A 21,398-nucleotide genomic window follows, 5' to 3' on the forward strand; every position below is an offset into this window, starting at 1 on the left:
CCGGAAACGATACGGCGGGCCGCGAGCGCCCTCCGCCTAGCTTTCGGTGTGAGACGTCGAGCTGAGCGACCGCGGCAGAGAACGAGGTGAGGTGGGGCCCTTTGGTGCCCTGCGTCGCGCGTGCGGTGTCCTCTGTCGCGAGGAGGGTGGTGGAGGGGTGCTGCGGGTGGCTTCTGTCCCGGAATCTACGGAACCCTGCTGTGCGTCCCTGGCCGACGCCACGGCTGGCGGCTAGGCCCTCACTATCCGAGCCCTCTCACCCTAGATGCCGGTGGCTGTGGGTCCCTACGGGCAGTCCCAGCCCAGCTGCTTCGACCGCGTGAAGATGGGCTTTGTCATGGGTTGCGCCGTGGGTATGGCGGCCGGGGCCCTGTTCGGCACCTTCTCCTGTCTCAGGTGAGCCGCGCGGACGTAACTTCCTGGCTTCCTAGGACTCCGGAGCCCACTTAGAATAGGTTGAAAGCACAGTATTTAATGTCAAAATGGCTTTCTGACTCTTTTGTAGTTCAGGGTCATTAGGCAAGTTAGAGGCTGAATTTACTTAACTGACCACTTGTACTTTTGTAAGAATCAATCATATTAGTATGTTTTACATGTTATATGACACATCGTAATTACTTAGCGAAGGGTTATTATTGTTGCCTGACATTTTAACTCCCAACTACATACAGTGAAGCAAACTTGATGAAGCGTTTTGTTATACTGAGAATTAGGTGTCGTCAAATGTTCTAAAGTGCTATTGTAATGGTCATCGCCACATCTGGATACCGAACTTATAAATTACTATTTATCTAGCACGAACTAAATTGTAGTGCTAAGTACTGTAGTTAACCGCCGAGCAGTAGTGATGAGCACCTTAAATTCAGCACTCTGGTCGGAGAGGCAGAGCCTGGTATAGAAAGTGAGTTTCAAGACAGCCAGAGATATTAATTAGACAGAAAAACCCTGTATCCAAAAAAAAAAAAAAAAAAAAAATTGAAAAAAATTGAAAAATGTAGTTACTGAGTTTGTAAAAGTAATGATGTCCCTTTTATACTTTGTGCAGTTTATAAATTGCAGAGATTGACTTTTAATCTAACCTAGATTAAACAAAAGAAAACCAAACCCTAAGCAATCATCTAGAAGAAAAATGGCTACTGGATAATGTATAGCATAGAGGCAAAAACATGACTGCTTTTCCTACCCATGGATTTCATCCTTAATCTCTGTAGTCTACAATCTACAATGCAGCATTCAGTACACGTCCTAGAGACCCTGGATAAGTTCCTTGTCATCGCTTTCCTACGTGGGGAAACATTTTAAGAATGACAAATGAAACAAGATTGTCAAGTTGTTACTGCTTAAAGGGGGTACTTCAAATCTGTATTCCTGTATTTGAATTCCCAAATGGCCCCTTCTTGCTTTCCTCTTCAGGATCGGAATGCGGGGTCGGGAGCTGATGGGCGGCATTGGGAAAACCATGATGCAGAGTGGCGGTACCTTTGGCACTTTCATGGCCATCGGAATGGGCATACGATGCTAATTAGGGCACGGATGCCCTGCTACACCCAAACTTCCTCATCCATTTCGAACCTTGTACAATAAAGTTTTTTTCTTCTTGTTATCAGTCTAATTTGACTTCAAAGACCTAGTGTATTTCCTAGACCTAGAGGTTTTGTAGTCCCAATATCCACCTCAATAGTGACCCAACATTCCTATGATCAATGCACTCTTAAGTCCTCTGCAGACACATGGTGCACGTAACTCTACATCTCAGACCCCTAATACACGGAAGCATACAACTCATACTTAAATCTCTACCCAGGCTTGGACATTTGTCCAAGCACTCTGAAGATGGAGAAACATTGTTAAATCTGTTCAAAAAATCCTGGTTCGGCATAACAATCATAAAAATTAGTTGCTTTGGTCTCTAACAGTAGAAAATTGTGTATGAGATTGTCTAGTTCAGAGACATCTCAGATAAACTCATCAGTCTCAACACTGAACATTTTAATTATGTAGGTTGCTAACAAAATTCTGACAGGATAACCTGATTGGTCTTGGTTAGTTTTCCTGATTACTCTTTAACATGTTCTGAAATTTATTTGCCCATAATTAGCCAATAAATAATAGCTTTCCTGAACTTGGTATTGAAGAAACAACTTTTTTCCTTGATCTCACTTAGGAGACAAAATGTGTTGTTTGGCAAACTTTAGATACCCAATTAAGCCAAACTTAAGTTTCCTTGTTCCTATACATCCTTCTATGGTTGACTCAACTGATCTGCTGGAAAAGGTTAGGTAGCTATTAGAATGTATATTATGCTAATTGGTTGAGAAAAAGGCAGGGGCAGTCCCTGGCTTCAATTCCTATGACCTACTTTTTGTTTCACAACCATCCTTACACCTACTTCTAGAGGGCTGTAGAACAACCAAAGATAAAGCATTAAAATGATTTTTTAAAGCATAGGATAAGTCAGCAGCAGCAGGAGCTCTGAGTTTGAGGACATCCTGGTCTGTAACAAGCTTTAGAAAGGTCAAGACTAGGGCCGGAGAGATGGCTCAGCGGTTAAGAGCACCCGACTGCTCTTCCAGAGGGCCTGAGTTCAATTCCCAGCAACCACATGGTGGCTCACAACCATCTGTAATGGGATCTGATGCCCTCTTCTGGTGTGTCTGAAGACAGCTATAGTGTACTTACATATAATAAATGAATAAATCTTAAAAAAAAAAAAAAAAAGAAAGGTCAAGACTAAAGGGAGGCCCAGTGTCAAAAAAAAAAAAAGGGTAACAAGACTATTCCAACATTTGGTGGAGTGGAGTAAATGAGGGGCGGGAGTAGTTTGTGGTGATGTTTTCAGCCAATCATGGATGGTAGTGCTAAGACACAGATCAAAGGTCACACAAAAGCCAGTGTGGGAAACAGCTCAGGGCTGCCCAGAAACATGAGATGTTTTTTGATCAGGCAGAAGTCAATTCTTTTGTAAAACATTTCTTCCTTACAACTTAAATAGCAAGAACTACTGTGCTAAAGAATGACAAACATGTTTTATTCAATGGAAGACAAGCCTGATAGCAGTGGTAGACAACAAACACTGGATGGGACTTTGGCATAAAAAATATTCCCTACTACAAAAGAAAAAATGAAGTAACCTTATTCTATGTATGGCACATATACCTACCCTTTCCTAGCACCCCACATACTTTGGTAATAAATTTGATTTACATAGTGCTAAGACACTAATTTGAAAATTAGAAGAAACAAAAAAGGGATATCATGATAGCCTATGCTTAAGATTGTAACATGTAAACATTTGAAAAACGAAAATCTTCTTGCGGCCTTTTTCAGAGAATTTTATTTGAGTGGTTCTTACAAAGATTGTTGCAATATGAAAGTCATTTGTTTGATAGAAATATCAAGCTGTCTTGTCAAACACACTGAAGTAACCCAAAAATATATTTCAGAGCTCACAGAGCTTAAAAAGAGCAAAGATTATATGCAACCAGACAAAACCTATTTCCACATTTCCTATCTCTTGCCCAAGACTGTTTTACTCAATCTGTTACATCAACCACCTTGAGGAAATGCAGGGATCATTTTGTTTGGAATCTTAAGACACACTAAAACACATAGTATTTACAAAGAAACTTTTACAGATACAGTAATTGAAAAATTTACCATCAAGAAATATTTTGAAATCCCCCACTTTCCAAATGGTCAAGGTCAAATGCTAAGCAGCCATTTAGCAACTTAGACTTTTCACACTCCAAAAGTGTATTCTGGAAACCTTTGCTGAACCATGAGCCGAATACATGAATGTGAAATGTAACTGCTGTGTAAAAAGTTAAGTTTCTGAAACATTAAAACATTACCTGTCTGCCTTTGTACAGAAAGCACATTTGTTCCCCTAGAGCTATTCTATAGATCCTTAATGTAATTTTCTACATGGACATTTAAAACAGCAGAACAAGAGAACAGTTTTGCATAAAGTAGGATTTGCTAGTTAGGGAGAATGAGCACACTGCATTCCTGTTAACATTTTTATTTTTCCAGATAACAGGAGTTGTATACAAATGACAGTAGACCCTTGCCTCTTTATTTTTTATCTAAATAAAAGATAACTCAAGATGAATTCTCAAGAGAAAAAAAAGCTATATACATCAGGGACTGCATCTCCTTCATCGTCTACTTGGAACCAGTAGTTGTGTTGCTGTCATGGAATCAGGAAAGAGGTTGTGGTATGTTGGAAGAGGTACATACGCTGCTGTTATCATTTTACCTGTTGAGAGAAAAAAGTTTGTTAAGCTGTGTTTACTCAATGTTAATAATCACTTAGTGTTTCAACATAAAGTCTTCACAGCCGTTACTCACCAGCAAACCACCTGCCATGCAACGCATTGACAGCAGCAATAGCCGCAGCAATCGATGGGCACTTCACATACACATTGCCCTAAAAGGATCAAGAGAAAAAATTATTAAAACAACCACTCAACACATGCTCTCAACAGTACAACCAACATGGTGACAGAAACATAGTCCTTTCTAGTTTGTTCTAATAGCTTATGTGGTCATTACCTCAAATGTTTTTGAAAACTAAAGTATTTTTATTTCTCATTGATCTTATTGCCCTATTACCACCCTCCCTTATTTCTATATAAAGAGTAAAGAAGCTGTGTAAAGAGTTCCGGGGTACATGATGCAAATTAACTGATCAATTAACACTTCTCTCATGAAATTTTCTTTATTTTGAACTTGCCTGTTTTTTGGAGTGTGCATTTAGCTAGCACACTGAAGTTCCTTTCAGGAAATAACCACTAAACAAGCACAGTGGTACAGGACTATAATAAATCCCAGAACATGGGGAGAGGAGTCAGAAAAGAGCTAACTTCAATAAAGGGCCACACAAATCAATGCATTTAAAAAAAAAAACTAGTATGGTAACTCATGCCTAGCACATGGGAGGCATACATAAAGGTCAATTTCTGATTTGAGGCTCGCTTGGTGTACAGAGTTCCGGGTCAGGCAGGAATACACAGAGAAACCCTGTCTCAAAAGATAAGCCAAAACCAACCCAAACAACAAAAGGAAACCTAAGCAGTGATCATCCTTTCCCTAAATGTCTGAAAAGATAGAGAATAGCATACACTTCCATCTCTGCACGTGGGAAAGCACAGGCAGGCAGACCTGTAGGACAGGTCAGCATCATATTTATTACACAAATAAACCCTGTCTAGAAAAAAAAGAAAAAGGAAATACCTGAGCTGAATTTTTGTCAACATAAATATGAATGACTCCACCATGTTTATTACATTCTTCAATGACATCATCTTTAATCTCTGTATCCCATCCAACTTCTTCTTCTCTGTGAGAAAGTAACAAAAACATTGAAATTATATTCAAGTAATGACTTAAGTACATTGTGGGTGTATGGGGATATATGTGGATCATCTAATATGGAGTCCACTTAGCTTCCACATGTGAACTAGGGATCCAATTCTAGTATTCAGACTTTGCAACAAACACCTTTATTTAGAGTGAACCATATAATCTTGTGAAACACAGCAATTCAACTGGACTGGCTAAGCAATGAGCATGCTCCATGTATTTGTATTTAAACCAATGGCCCAAGTTGTCATTCATGCAAATGTGATAGAGCCTGACAAGCTCAACTATCAACCAAGACCTAAACATGTTCAAATTTAAGATGTTATTATAATATATAAAAAAGATATACAGGAGGCTCGGTTAAAGTTACCAATTTTCACTACCAAGTTCACTGTAAACATTGTGGAGTTGACTCAGCAGTTAAGAGAAGTTGTGGCTCTGGCAGAGGATTTAGGTCTTAGTTAACAACAACAACAGGGTTACTAGAAACCGAAACTCTGATCCTATAAAAATGTGACACTTCTGTACCTTCAGATACAGGTAAACATGTGGAATACATACGTGCAGGCAAACACAGAAACAAAACACCAAAGTGAATGGCGGAAAAAGGAAAACCAAATGTTGAATTTTGGAATTCATACACTTGGCATACACATAGAAAATTTAATTACTAACATAACACATGAATAAAAAGAAGATAAACTAAAAGCAGGCAAAGGTATCATAGGCTAAAAGCTTATATGGACTATAGTGCTACTATAGTAGTTGGGAGTTTCAAAAAAAAAAAACAAACAAAAAAACTGGTGCTCTGTGATGTTCTTCAGAGGCATACAGGTTTTAACTCTCTGACAAAAATATAATCTAATGGTAGATGCTTAGAGATTAGGAGCACTTTTAACTTATTCTTACAGAATACCAGCTTCCGGTTCCAGTAAACAACAATCCTGATGCATGCCACTATAACCTCCTGAAGCAAACGTGAGACATACACATCATGCATACACAGATAGAGTAACTCACATATATTATTACCTAACAAACCCAAAAAAGGCAATGAAATCATTTTAATACATTTTTAATTGTGAAGTATTCTAAATGTCAAACTACCATTTGACATTTGTACAAATGTACTTACGTTTGAGGATTAAACATGTTAGAAAGTTGGAAACACTGTGTTGCAAGAGGTTGAACAGACGCAGCTGCAGCTAAAGCTGAGGCTAAAAAAAAGCATTAAAAATTAGCTTCATGGAAAATGTGTAAGAATCCCTGGACAATTAACTGAAAAAAAATCAACCCTATCTCTATATGGATATAATTTATTTATCACTTTCATGAATATTAAAAAAGACAGTTAACTTTACCATATGCAAAGTAAGCCAAACATCTACCTTTAAAACTACCTTAAACGATCTTTAGCTTCACTTATATGAGCCAACAAAAAGTACAAATACTCTATTATGTAGAGAATGAGAAGGGGAAAGGATTGCTAACACATTTCAGCCACATGCAAATCTATTTCCCTAAAATTTTGGGAGCTGGGTTTGGAACTTAGCTGTCAAAGTGTTTGTCAAACAGGCATGAAGCTCCGGTTTTGATACCAACCACAGCACAAACTCGGTGCACTTATGATCTTAAGAGTTAAAAAGGTAGATGAAGGAGGAATTTAAGTTCAAAGTTATCTAGGCCAACCTACCACATTTTAGGATAGACAGCAATATAAAAAACTCTGTCCTCACAAAACTGTACTTAAAAAGGGGGACAGTGGCATATGGCTTTAATACCAGCAGCACTTGAGGGGTAAAAAGATCTCAGAGCTCTTAGGTCAGGTTGGGCTACAAAAGTTCTAATAAAGCTAAGACTACATGGAGAGACAATTTTCTTAAACCAAAACCAAACCTGAAGGGTTAAGGACAGATATGCATCCTAAATATATTAAAAACAAACAAATCCTCCACACAAAACATTCCATAACGAAAAAGGAAAAAACTGAAAGCTTGGTTTTATCCTGAAATGATAGCAAATACAAAATGCAGTTGTTGGACAGCTTCAATAGTATAATGTTCTTCTATTTCCCTTCCTTTTGCCAGGAATATAGTGTCTGCTTTTTAAAAGATATACAAAAACACACATATAAGTATATTAGATTCTTATATAATAAGAACTCTGAACAACTTGGTTCATCTTTACAGCAGGCAAAGACTTACTTCTTTTTTTAAATCTTATTTGTATGAGAATTTGGCCTACATGCATGCGCACCACAGGTACCTGTTTCCCCCTCAGGAGCCAGAAACCTGAACCTTGCTAAATGCTATTGTAAGCTGTGATGTGGCTGCTGGGAAGCACGCTTAGTCATGAAGCAAAAGTATAAAGAGCTTAAAACTAAAGTCCTCTCTGTCTGGTCCAAATTCGTTTTAAATATATCAACCTAAAAAAAGAGCAAATAAAATACCCCAGGAAAAATGTCATAATAAAGTAACATTTTAAGCAATTTGTCTTAACAAAACAGAAAACCATTAACAGCAATTTATGTACTGTTTGACTACTATAACGTGAAAATTCTGGACACCATAATATTCAACCTTAAAGCAAACGTGTCTGTAGTTAATTAAACACTTTTCCAGGTGAGGTGATGCAATGGTGTCTATTTGGTGTTCTTTAGGTTTGGTTTTTCTGTTGTTGAGACAGGGTCTCATGCCACTCCAATTTCAGAGAATTACCAAAGATTTTATAGCAGCTGTTATAGAACTCACCGTAATCATATTATCTGACCAAATCCCATTCCAATGTATAACAACAAACAGCTAAGGATAAAATAATGCATTAAGAAATCGAGATGATTGAAATGAAAAAAAAAAATCACCTATCGAAATATCAAATTTCACTGAAAAAAGGTAATCGTGAAATACTTTAAAAATTAATCTGATAGAATTACAAGTGCTTTTCCTCCAATATTTCCTTCAAAGATAAATGCAATTTTCTTTTAGAAATTTGAGAAGTCTTTTCCTTGTATTTCCTCCTATGAATACAAGTATAACCTGACATAATCTAAGATCTATTAAGTTCCACCTAGATACCTAGGAATGTAAGGTAGAACTGCTTAAACACAATGGAAGTATACCAAAAAAAACAACAAAAGCATCAATCCAATTGTTATAACTAAAGAGAGGCAACAAACAACAGGAGCCAGAGTAATATCTGAGTTCTAGACCAGCCAGCTCTACATTAACAGCCAAAGCCACACCATGAGACCAATTAGACCCTGTCTCAAAACAAAAACAAGTATACACACCTAAAAAGTTGTAAGAAAACAACTGAGGGAACTACTGATCATGAGTACTAAGGACGAAACAAATGAGTAATGAAGACTGATAGAACTGTTAGTCATTTACAAATAGCATTACAAATAGGGCATATTAAAGAAACTTAAAATACATCTCACCAGAAAATTTCACAAGATTTTTTATATTTATATTTTTTACTGTAAAGTTGGCAGCAAACTGAAGCAGTAAAATGGTTTATACTTCCCCATTTATTTCAGAATGACATGAAATCAGTCTAATGGCCATATGCACAGCCATGATTTAAGGATACATGTGAATAAAACAATCCACTACCCTATTCTTGGCTCAATTCCAAACGAATCAGTAAAACATTATCAAATATACATGTAATTCTAAACCAAAGTAATCTGAAGAAAAAAGTTTCATGTATTTATGTACATGAATACACTGTTTTCATGCGTATCATAAGAGGGAATAAAATCCCATTGCAACTCATTCTGAACCACCATGTAGGTGCTGGGAATTGACATCAGGCCCTCTGGAAGAGCAGTCACTGCTATTTTATCTCTCTGAGCCATCGTTCCAGTCCGTAACTGAACTTTAAACAGTCCCACATTGTCATGTTTTAAGCCTGGCACGTGTAAAAAATCTTTACATTTATATAAAACTTACAGTTGGATAAAAGAAAGAAAGAAATACAAGACCGAGTTCTAGGTCAAGGAGAGTGGGTTAAGCTATTCCTCTCCAGTAATCAAAGAACTAAAAGCTACGAGTGAAAATTCTACCAATCCACAACAATCATAAAAATAAATATCATTATCTTATTATCTATTAATGTACTATTGGTTACAATAAATGGCAAAACTATATTAAATAGTAACAAGTTATATTTTATATATTTATATTTCAAAGAAAAAAAGGTCAAAATATAAGTAACTCACCTTCAGTCTGTTGGGAAAGTCGTGTTTGCAAATCTATAACAAAAGAGAATTCTACAGCTCAGTGCAGGAACAATGAAGAGCCTCAACTAACAGGGTAAATGTCAGGAAAGTATTAATAAAAGAGGACTTCAACAGCAGGGTTTATTTAAATCAAGTTAGTAACACCTGGCAGCAAAACCTCCTTCCCCATTCCTCATTGACAAAGCTTTGGGACATTTTGTTTCCTCTTATGCTACAAAATTATCACTGTATTCTTAACGCATTCTCTCCTGTGTTATATAGTGTTCCATTACAATACCACAGCTAGGAATAATGGGAAATGGGGAAAAAGGAGCTAGCCAGTCAGAAAATATGTGAAAAACCCTGATTGAGAATTCAATTCCAAGTACTTGGGAAAAATTGTTTTTAATAAACAGCAATCAAAATTCAGCATTTCAGAAGCTTGTCTTAAAGCTGTAGGCATACAACCACACAAATTCAAGAGATAGGATCGTGATCAATGATTTCCAAATTTAGAATTAACCACAGAAAGACACAATTCCAACAATTTGGAATATCTTTTCAAGAGCTTCTTAGATTCAAGATGTCAATTCTTTCTACAACAGGTTCACAATTTGATCAATGTTAATTTTCTCACCTATTGTGAGAACTGGTGTTTTTATACAGGAAAGCATATTAAACACATCAGACATGTAAAGACTATTTGCATAAGATGGAGAACAAATTCATGTACAAATTAGATATAGTCCAAGTCTTTAACCCCAGCAATAGCAGGGCTGAGGCAGGAAATGCTCTTCATTGAGGCCAGTCTGCCTGATCTATATAGGAAATTTCAGAACAGCCAGGGATAAAGCATAGTGAGACCTTGACTTAAACCAAATGCCAAAATCCTGTTATCACTGCAAAGTATTCAAAACATGCAACTTGGGGCATGAATAAGGAAATTTAAGCCTTGTATTTAATTCATTTTGGGCCCTCAGGGCTAAAGTTTGACATGTCAAGGAAAAATTGTTGATTTATATATGCTAAACAAACCAGTATCAATACCTTAGTTTCTTTTTCACATGATAGGGAAAAAAGTGTATACCTATCAGAATTATGCTAATAAGCACAAATCCCAATTTTACATTTTAAAAATAACTTTGGTTAGTTCCAATAGACATTACAGAATTAGGAACAAATTGTATCCTACACAAGGTTTACTAGAAAACTTGCTTTATCTGAGGCTATTGGAGCATTCCTCAAATTCTAGCACCAAGGAAAGGGACAATTAAGATCAATGCCAGACTCAGCTTCATAAGATATTGAAAGGGAACCTTGGGCTATATACCTAACAACCTAACCCCTACTCTACCTCAAATGTGAAGTCCTTAAGGCACAGACTGTGGGAAGAAGATTGCTCTGAGTTACTAAATACCTCACAAAATCAAGTTATGACAGGGATACTGAATAAACATCCTGCTTCAGTAATGAGAACCAGGATATAATGGTAGTGCATAAACAAGCAGGCTGCCAATCTACATATGGTACATATTCTAAATATGGTAGAAGATTACATCAACATAACATATAATCCTGACAACCATGCATTTATAGAGGCATAAGAAAGTATCTCCTATTATAATAATTTAATGCAGGCTGGAGAAATGGTTCAGTGGTTAAGAAAACCAACTGCGGGTTGGGGATCTGGCTCAGTGGTAGAGCGCTTGCCTAGCAAGCGCAAGGCACTGGGTTTGGGCCCCAGAGCTCGGAAAGAAAAGAAAAAAAAAAAAAAAGGAAAACAGACTTCTCTCCCAGAGGTCCTAAGTTCAATTACCAGCAACCACATGGTGGCTCATAAACATCTGTAATGGGATTCAAAGTCCCCTCCCCTTCTAGTGTGTCTGTAGAGAGCAACAGTGGACTCATAAATGAAATGAATACTTAAAAGGAACCTACTAAATAACAAACAGGCATGCATCTCTTCTGAAAGAGGACAAAACCTGGAACACCCCCAAGTCCAGTCAGTGCTCTTACCCCATGAGCCATCATTTACGGCTCAGACATGAGAAACTAAAGGATGGTAGCATTATGGAAGGGTGAGAATGTGGAATGAATACCTGTAACAATTATGCTATGTGAAATTTTGACCTTGAATACTGAGAAACAAGTTAGATAATCATTCATTTTTCCAGAGAAAGTTTCTCTACACAATTCAGGAAAGCCTGGAGGGCACTATGTAGATCAGGCTGGCTACTTCATTATTTTTATCTTTTTGCTGTTTTTTAAGAGCGGTTTCTTTTGTTATCCTGCCTGTCCTAGAACTTAATACTTGGCCACAAATTCAGAGATCACCCTGCCTGCCCTTGAAGTACCGAGATTAAAGGTGTGCACCAACAGAACCTGAAACATTACTGTTCTTAATTATTTTATCTTATCTTTATTAATGTGTAGGTGAGTCATAATCCCTATGTATGGATGTCTGGAGAGGCCATTAGAAGGTGTGAGATTCCCTGCAACTAGCGTGAAGAAGCAGCTGAGTTAATCTTTTTGATGGAAACTGGAATGAAATCCTGTAGAAACAACCACGCCCAGGGGGCTCTATCATCTCAACATTCATTATTCCAGATTTTATTCTAAAATAAGTTCACTTCACTTAAAAAGAGCAGAATGCTATGACCACTGATTCAATGTAAAAAACAAAACATAACAGGTAATGTTTAAAAAGTTGATGAGCAGAAAACACACGTAACAGATACTTGTGTTGCACTTACACAACAGTTTACTTGCACAAATACCTGAATGCGTACTTTTCCCTTCTCATAATCTGTGTTGGTATTGTTCCAGGACATATGCTATAAATATGCTTTAGCAAGCACACAGGTCTCTCTGAAGATTTAGACTATCAGCATTATAAATGTCTCACACTACTAGAACACAAATTCCCACACTTAGAACATCTGGACACTTGTGGATTCTCAATTTGTAGACCACCATGTTAATGCTGCCTCAGCCTCCCAAAGTTGGTATTACAGGGCCCTCACCATCATACCTGACTAAAATGTATCCTTTATAAATTGTATATAGTTCTGCTTATGACATGCATATCAAATAAAACCTTAGCTCACAGATTTATGGAAATTTGTGTTAAGACTTGTCTGCATATATGTTGGTGTATTGTGTGTGCTGGTGGCCTCCAGAGGTTGGACAAAGAAGACGTGCCAGTACTGGAGTTTAGATGGTTGTAAGCAGGGAAGTTCTAACTGGGGTTTCCCGTTCCATTACATTTGTCAAAATTTTATAGCATAGAAACATAGAAAAAAAAAAGAGTAAGTACTTTTCTTTGTATTATTGGTAATGCAAACCTTAATTTTACCGAAAGCTTAGTGTTTTAAGTAACTATTAATAGTAACAATTAAACTACACTTGAGATGTTTCCATGGTCTCATAGGGCACTCAGGATATAATACAAATATATACTAAACCTACTCTTCTTTGCAATCATTAAGATGCTAGAAGTACTTAATGAATTGAATTCTCAGTTAGTCCTTTGAAATGCAAGAAATTTGGCATATTTTCGAATTAGATGAAAATACAATGATTTCAAATTAGAAAGGATTCAATTCCTACCTGCCACAGCACCAAATGCCAGAGAGCCACTCATTTGTAAAGCTTGTTGTGCTGCTGGTGGAATCTGCAAACCGGTACCTGCAAAGGAATAAATCTTCAAGTTATTATTACTACATTAAAAGAAGATGGTCAACGAAGTGGTGCCTGCAAAAATCGCTCTGTGGTAACAAACCATGCTACAACCGAGGATGATAACCTGTACCCTTTAGTACCCGTATGTAGTAGAAGGTTAAAACCTATTCCACCTCGGGGCTGGAGAGATGGCTCAGAGTTTAAGAGCAGTGACCACTCATGCAGAGATCCTGAGTTCAATTCCTGGCAACATGCTGACTCATAACAATTGATACTAAGATCTGGCGCCCTCTTGAGGCTGCCTGTACTCACATATGCAGGCAGAACACTGTACACATAATGAATAAATCTTTAAAAAAAAAAAAAAAAACAGACAAAAAACATATTTCCTTTAAGTGGTGCTAGGCTCTTGCCTAATCCATGATGTGTACATTAGTACATCCTCAAAATAAAAAAACATACCCACAAAATAAAGTTAATAACTTTTACAAAGTAAAAAAACTAGTATTGACATATGCCAAAATGAAAACAACATTAAGGGACTGGAGAGATGGGTCAGTGGTTAAGAGCACTGACTGCTCTTCCTGAGTTCAATTCCCAGCCAACCACATGGTAGCTCACAACCATCTTTTTTTTGTTTCTTTGTTTTTTTTTTTTTTTCAGGAGCTGAGGACCGAACCCAGGGCTAAATCCCCAACCCCGCTCACAATCATCTTTAAAGGGATCTTATACCCTCTTCTGGTATGCAGGCATGTACATAAGACAATAACAGTATACTCATATATAACACAAATCTTGAAGTAAAAAAACACATTAAAATTTCAATAAGAGACACTTGTAAAGATTACAACGTGCTCCTTCCATTTCACCACTATATGCTACCTTTCCTTTTCACCACTGTATGATAATTCAGTAACTATTGAAGACTTACCCTCTGCAAGTCTTGCCATCAACTGGAGACGACCTGTTGTTCCCAAGTCAATTCCAGTCCTTTCTAATTCATCACTGTCCAAAAATGAACTAGCGCTAGATGCATCAGTTCGTTCAGTAACATGACCAACTTTCATTGGTCTCCCTGCTAACTCGAATCCATTAAGCTGTTCCAAAGCCTTTTTGGCACATTCTGAGTCAGAAAACTAGAATAGACAACAGGAATATTAGCTGATTGATATACATTTATATCTCTACAAATAGATCTAATATATATTGAAAATATACAAAAAAATCTTAAAATTACAATACACACACACATATACATACACACACATAATTAGACCATAAATTCTGCCAATAAAGGTATAAGCTTAATGAGTTCTGAAACCTTTTAAATTTTTAGGCAACTTTCATTTGTAACTTTTGGCAAAGAACTACGTAGAACAAGCTGGCCTGGAGATAACACCTACCCCAGCATTCCAGTTCTGGGACTAAATGTGACATACCTAGAAGACTGACTGAATTTATAAGAGAATCTCAAGTGTCCAGACTGGAGAAAAAAATGTTCCTCCTAGAAATTCTAACATCACCAGCACACCCACTGAATGTAACAAAGTTATTTCTTCTTTCATATCTTTCTTTCCTTCAATCTCCAGGTTCATTTTCTCTGCCCTATATTCTTTTTTTTTTTAAGATTTTATTTATTCATCTTATATATGAGTACACTGTCACTGTCTTACACACCAGAAGAGGGCATTGGATCTCATTTCAGATGGTTGTGAGCCACCATGTGGTTGCTGGGATTTGAACTCATGACCTCTGGAAGAGCAGTCAGTGCTCTTAACAGCTGAGGAACTCTCCAGCCCTCTGCCCTATATTCTAAGACTATCACAGAAACTCTTCTGAATAAAATAAATCAGATTCTATTTTCTCAATCGATGATTCTTGTGGCCTCAAGAAATATTCCAATACCTTTCACTTCCCCAGAAAACTTGACAGTAATGGCACATACAGCTCAGTGTTTAAAAGAACTTGCTATTCTTTTCCAGGACTAGACAGTTCAATTCCAAACATCTACTCTACATTGCTTAAAATCACCTATGATTCCAACTCAAAGTCATCTTCTGCTCTCTTCTATCTCTCTAACCACCTGCATACACATGTTGTTATACACACTAATAAAAATAAATTTAAGAAAATAAATACAAATTTTGCAGAGCATCATAGCTCATGTCTTATAACATTTGGGAGGCAGAACTCTGAAATTATTTGCAGTCTGAGTAACATGATTCCATCTTGTTGCAGGAGTGGGGGTGGAAAAGTGTGGTGTCCTCCTATGTGATAAGATTAAAGGTGAGCATTGATATTAATGGTGAATGTGATATTGAACCAAATGTTCATGAATAAAAATGGGCATTACTAACTGGACTATGTTTCCCACAAATGCTGGACATTTATCATATTTTGAGATCCAGAAAAAGACAGATGTAGTCAAATATCATGGCCTGGGTTATGAATTCTAACAAATTCAAGAAGATATGGTATTCAAAGCCATATATAATGCAAAATTAGCTAAACCAGTCAAATGTGGTAGGACTTGTCTTTAATCATAGCTTTTGCTATGCTAAAATCCTGTGTATCATTTAAGGGAAAGCTTAATATTTATAAGGAGTTCTAGAACTACTAATAGACCTTGGCCCACAATGACTAAGAAAGTAAATGAAAAGATCTTAGTTGAGATCCTGTCTCAGAAGAAAAAAAGAAAACTTTGTTTATTAGTAATAAGCAGTATAAACAAGTTTCTAGGCAAAAGACAAAAACAAAAAATTAACACATCAATGTTATTGGAAACAAACTAAAACTGTCCCCAAGTTAGCTTTCTTGTTGTTGTTGATTCCTGTGATTTCATTTATTCCATTCATCTTAATAACATCCAAGTATTCTTTTATGTGATGGGTCTGTAAGCACAGCTAAGGTAAATAATTGTTTGAACTTTTGCTTGGTTTTACTTAACTTCACTATACTGTGTATATTCTTTGCTCAATCAGAATAGGAACATTAACTTTTCTATGGTGTCCATGATTTTTACATACAACATGTCTGGACTGCCATCAACGTTCAGTCCCTGCGCCTGGACAACACTGTCAGAGAGGCTGTACCTCCTTTCCCCTCTTCTACAAAACTACTTTCCCAATTTGGTGGCACCTATAAGTAAGCTTGCCACCAAAGTCTTACCTAATGTATTTTTGGCCTTTAATCAATATACTTGGCAGGTAAGAGAAAGGCTGATCTGTGTGTGTTTAGAACCAACCTGATCTACAGAATGAGTTCAAGGACTACCAAGGCAACACAGAAAAACCCTGTCTTAGGGGCGAGGTGCATGGAAGAACACAGAACTTCCCTCCTTTCTTCAGGAACTTGGTAGAAATAACCACTAAAGAAACTCACTTACAACAACATTTTTGGATTGAAATTTTTGAATGACTTATTGATATATGAATATAAAATTATAATTCACTGATCAAAATACATACTATAAAATTTTAAGTACCTGCTCCAGACAGGTATGGTGCTATAAACCTTTAGACTAGGCAGTTGGGAGGCAGAGGCAGATAGATTTTTGCATTCCAGTCGGCATAAAAACTTCGGGCGTTCTTGGTGCCACAAGTAATTTAATAAATACATTACTTCACGGACTTTTAAAGGTTTAATTTATGGTAACATCATATATCTAAAAAACTGAAACTCTATATTTAAATTGTGTCCTGAAAATAGTAAGATGGAAAAACAGAAAAGGGAGCTGGGGGGTTGGGGATTTAGCTCAGCGGTAGAGCGCTTGCCTAGCGAGTGCAAGGCCCTGGGTTCGGTCCCCAGCTCCGGGGGAAAAAAAAAAAAAAAAAAAAAAAAAAAGAGCACACTACTACTCTTCCAGAGGTCCTGAGTTCAATTCCCAGCAACCACATGGTGGCTCACAACCATCTGTAAAGAGATCCGATGCCCTCTTCTGGTGTGTCTGAAGACAGCCACAGTGTACTTATAATAAATGAATTAATCTTTTAAAAAAAAAAAAAACCAAACAGAAAAAGGTAATGGAAGTCACTCAGTGGTAGAGGAGTTTATGAGGGCAAACTAATTCATAATATCCAAGTACCTACACTTAGTAAACCACACCTATAATTTACAAAGATGATCATGGACTTGACAATAAGACAGAAATGCATGTTTTTTTTTTTTTGTTTTTGTTTTTTTTTTGGTTCTTTTTTTCGGAGCTGGGGACCGAACCCAGGGCCTTGCGCTTCCTAGGCAAGCGCTCTACCACTGAGCTAAATCCCCAACCCCAGAAATGCATGTTTTAACCATGCTTCATGTAGTAGCTTATGCTTAGATCTAGGACTGGCTGCTAAAGTTAAGTAAGATCACAGTCTTGGATGGTTAGACTCATAGGTAAGAATGTGTCTAAGAAAACTGGCATGGTAGTTTGTGACTTTAATCCTAGCACTGAGAAGGCAGAAATGTCATCTAAGTCTGATGCCAGCCTAGCCTACATAAAAAGTTATAGCCACAGTTAAAAAGAAAAACAGGACTGGAGAAATAGCTCAGAGGTTAAGAGCACTGATTGTTCTTCCAAGAGGCCCGGAGTTCAAATTCCAGAAACAAGGTGGCTCACAACCATCTATAATAGAATCTGATGCCCTCTTCTGGTTTCTCTGAAGGCAGGTACAGTGTACTCATATAAATAAACTAAAACTAAAAAAGAAAAGATTTATAAACTGAGAAACAATGACACAAAAGAACTCCATATCCACGTGGATGTGACATGGCTAGACTATGAACACCAGCACTGATATGCACATATCAAACATACAGTACACAGAGAAAACGACAAGTTAAAAAGAAATGTGGCCATGTTAACAAATCACTTGAAAACATTAATTCCTCACTTCCAACTAACTATCCATATCCATAAACCAAACACAAAACTTGTTAGGTGTTACAGAAGACAACTACTTACGGTAATGAATCCATATCCCTTAGATCGACCGGTTTCACTATCCATCATGAGCTGAATACTTTCAATCTAGAATTTAAAGACATAAATTACACAAATTTACTCCTTGAGATTGTTTTGAAAAAACCTAGAAAAATCTACGCACACCCAACTCTAAAGAGATTATAACCATGCTTTACATACTTATCTCTGTGTCGGGGTGGAGAAAGTATTAAACTTACCCTTCCAAAAGGTTCAAAGATTCCCCGAAGCATATCTTCAGTTATGTTAAAGTGTAATGATCCCACATAGAGCCTCATAGGTCCAGCACTTCCCTTTTGTAAATTGTTCGCCATTGCAGCAGCTCTGTTTTTTTCTGCCTATAAACAATTAAAACCCGTGTCAAAACACTAAGACATCCCAAATCAATTTAGAGTAATCACTGCAAACAGACAAGACTTTAGAAAACATTCGGACAAGAGAAAAGTGAAACAGAATTATGGACAGAATGGTATTTTCTGGTCAAACAGAATGTTCAGAGGAAGGATAGTGGTAATAGTTACACCATTTAGTAAATGTCATTAACAGCACTAAATGGCATTGACAGAGCTGTATGAATGTTATGTAAACATCACAACATAAAGATATTTATGTCCTGACCTTAAATTTTATACACAATAGCTGATGTATTTATTTTACCATTTTAATAAAGTTTAAAGTGTACATGTATAGTTATTTACAAAATTATATTCTTAATATCATAAAGGAAATTAATATAAAGAAGAGTATGCCACCAAAAAAAAATTACAGACAAAATTTAGACTATTCACTGAGTATTTGTAAATTCATTCAGTACTAACAGGCATAGCCAAGCCTTGGTTGACTTACAAGCCAGTTTTAATTACATAATAAGGGGATTAAAAAATCATATACATAAAACAATGACCTAACTAAATCATTGCTACTTTTTTCTCTATTAAGATTGTCATGAAGCTGGAGAGATGGCTTAGTGGTTAAGATCACTGCTCTTCCAGAGGTCCTGAATTCAATTCCCACCAACCACATGATGGCTCACAACCACCTGTAATGGGATCTGATGCCCTCTTCTGGTGTGTCTGAAGACAGCTACAGGGTACTTACATACATAAACATACACATAGTATTAAAAAGGGGGAAGGGGACTGTTATGAGCCTGGAGCCATGTTGCACAGGTTAAGAGTGTTATCTGGCTCCCATCACTTCTGAACTCCATTCCCAGCAACTTAGTGGTGGCTCACAACACATTTATAATTGGGTCTTTTAGCCTCAACTTGCATGAAGGTGTACATGTAGAGCACGTGTATACCTAAATCCACCTGTAATGAGATCTGATGCCCTCTTCTGGTGTGTCTGAAGACAGTATAGTGTATTCATATAAATAAAAATTAATAATAATAAAAAAAACTGTTTGGATTTTTTCTCCATGTCTATTTGTGAACAATATTTATTTCTGTTGTGAGAAGTCAAAAAGAGATGGGTCCAAATTGCTATTCAGTCAGATATTTACTATGCACTGACCACAAATTATCTACATGATTTACAATGATGTAAACAACAGAATCACTGATTTGCCTTTTGTCAAAAAACGTTCTCCAAATCAATTTAACTATTTATCTCTCAGATTGATGATCTGCTGCAAATTGATGGCAAGCTTCCTGCATTGTCCTCCTAAGTGCTAAAGCAAGTTACCTGTGATGCCTGGACTATGATTGGCACTCCTAAAACTCGTTGACCAGTTAATCCAATTGCTAGAGGCACTGAACTGACATCAACAAACTCCACATAGGCGATTCCTTTGGAACGTCTTGAATTTCTATCAGAAATCATTCTCACATCTCGAACCTAAAATGAAAAGAAATGTCATTACGATTCTGTAGTCAATAATCCAATACAAACTATTCACATCATTTCTTCAACATGTAACAGAATTTGTTTTAATCAGAAATATTTTCTCAATATATGTCCCTGTGGCTTAAACTTCATTGTCTAGACCAGACTGGCCTTAAATTCACATAAATCTGTAAATCTCTGGGCTCAAGAGATTCAAGAACTGAATTTCAGAACCTGAGTTATGGTGGTGGCAAAGTTTTAATAAAGCACAAGGAGGCAAAAGTGGAACTAAGTTAAGTTACAGCCCAGCCTGCACCATACACTGAGGCTCGATAATCAGTAATAGATGTGGATGGTAGTGTATTCCTTTACTCCTAAGCACAGTCCAAGAGCCAACTTCCAGGACAGTCATGAATACTCAAGATAAACCCTGCTTATAAAAAAACAAAACCACTTAGTAATTAAGACAGGGATGTCATGGATTGGGGATTTAGCTCAGTGGTAGTGCACTTGCCTAGCAAGCGCAAGGCCCTGGGTTCAGTACTCAGCTACAAAAAAAAAAAAAAAAAAAAGACAGGAATGTCAGGGGCTGGAGAGATAGCTCAGCGGTTAAGAGCACTGACTGTTCTTCCAGAGGCCCTCAGTTCAATTCCCAGCAACCACATCATGGCTCACAACCATCTGCAATGGGATCAAATGCCCTCTTCTGGTGTGTCTGAAGACAGCTGCAGTATACTCATAATTAAAAAAAATAAGGGGTTGGGGATTTAGCTCAGTGGTAGAGAGCTTGCCTAGCAAACGCAAGGCCCTGGGTTCGGTCCCCAGCTCCTAAAAGAAGAAAAAGGAAAAAATAAATAAATAAATAAATCTATCTTAATAAAAATAAAGGGGGGGCTGAAGAGAGATGGCTCAGCGGTTAAGCGACCCCCAGAGCAAGCTGGCTGGTGAGATTTGCTTTACTCAAGCAATGGATTTGAAAAAGAAATTAAGGGGGCTGGAGAGACGGCTCATCGGTTAAGAGCACAGACTGCTCTTTCAGAGGCCCTGAGTTCAATTCCCAGCAACCACATGGTGGCTCACAACCATCTGTAAAGAGACCCGATGCCCTCTTCTGGTGTGTCTGAAGACAGCTGCAGTGTACTTATATATAATAAATGAATAAATCTTAAAAAAAAAAAAAAAAAGACAGGGATGTCAGTATTTAACCCCATGTTATGTTCTACTAGAATTATATTAGTCACTTGAGTCTTACTCCTAAAAAAATAACCGAGATAAATTATTGGATTGACTTTGGGGAAAGTAATAAAATTGTGTGTTAGGGCTTTAGCTGTTGAATCCCCT

The 21,398-nt window shown here is 37.2% G+C and overlaps 2 protein-coding genes across 19 annotated transcripts in view; one reads left to right on the top strand and one right to left on the bottom strand.

The window, feature by feature from the left end:
• Positions 1-24: 24 nt before the first annotated feature.
• Positions 25-1,624, top strand: Romo1 (reactive oxygen species modulator 1). Its single transcript, NM_001195490.1, has 3 exons — positions 25-86; positions 266-396; positions 1,414-1,624. Exons 2-3 carry the CDS (start codon positions 266-268, stop codon positions 1,520-1,522), a joined length of 240 nt encoding a protein of 79 aa, NP_001182419.1. The 5' UTR covers positions 25-86; the 3' UTR covers positions 1,523-1,624.
• A 1,692-nt stretch (positions 1,625-3,316) lies between these two features.
• The window catches only part of Rbm39 (RNA binding motif protein 39), a 33,196-nt gene continuing 15,114 nt past the window's right edge, over positions 3,317-21,398 (bottom strand). For 10 of the 18 annotated variants that reach the window (XM_087653423.1, XM_087653421.1, XM_087653416.1 and 7 more), the window contains 10 exons: positions 19,917-20,069; positions 18,431-18,568; positions 18,213-18,278; positions 14,199-14,403; positions 13,196-13,273; positions 9,587-9,637; positions 6,500-6,581; positions 5,236-5,341; positions 4,351-4,429; positions 3,317-4,258 (listed from right to left, as the gene is read on the bottom strand). In XM_087653423.1, coding sequence (XP_087509549.1) covers positions 4,158-4,258; positions 4,351-4,429; positions 5,236-5,341; positions 6,500-6,581; positions 9,587-9,637; positions 13,196-13,273; positions 14,199-14,403; positions 18,213-18,278; positions 18,431-18,568; positions 19,917-20,069 — 1,059 coding nt within the window. In that variant the 3' untranslated portion in view covers positions 3,317-4,157. The remainder of the gene's footprint in view (positions 4,259-4,350; positions 4,430-5,235; positions 5,342-6,499; positions 6,582-9,586; positions 9,638-13,195; positions 13,274-14,198; positions 14,404-18,212; positions 18,279-18,430; positions 18,569-19,916; positions 20,070-21,398) is intronic. The other 8 variants (XM_087653425.1, XM_087653419.1, XM_087653415.1 and 5 more) reach the window with 2 other exon arrangements.

The sequence above is a fragment of the Rattus norvegicus genome, chromosome 3, assembly GCF_021556685.1.
Source record: "Rattus norvegicus strain SHRSP/BbbUtx chromosome 3, alternate assembly SHRSP_T2T, whole genome shotgun sequence".
In the NCBI taxonomy this organism is placed as follows: Eukaryota; Metazoa; Chordata; class Mammalia; order Rodentia; family Muridae; genus Rattus; species Rattus norvegicus.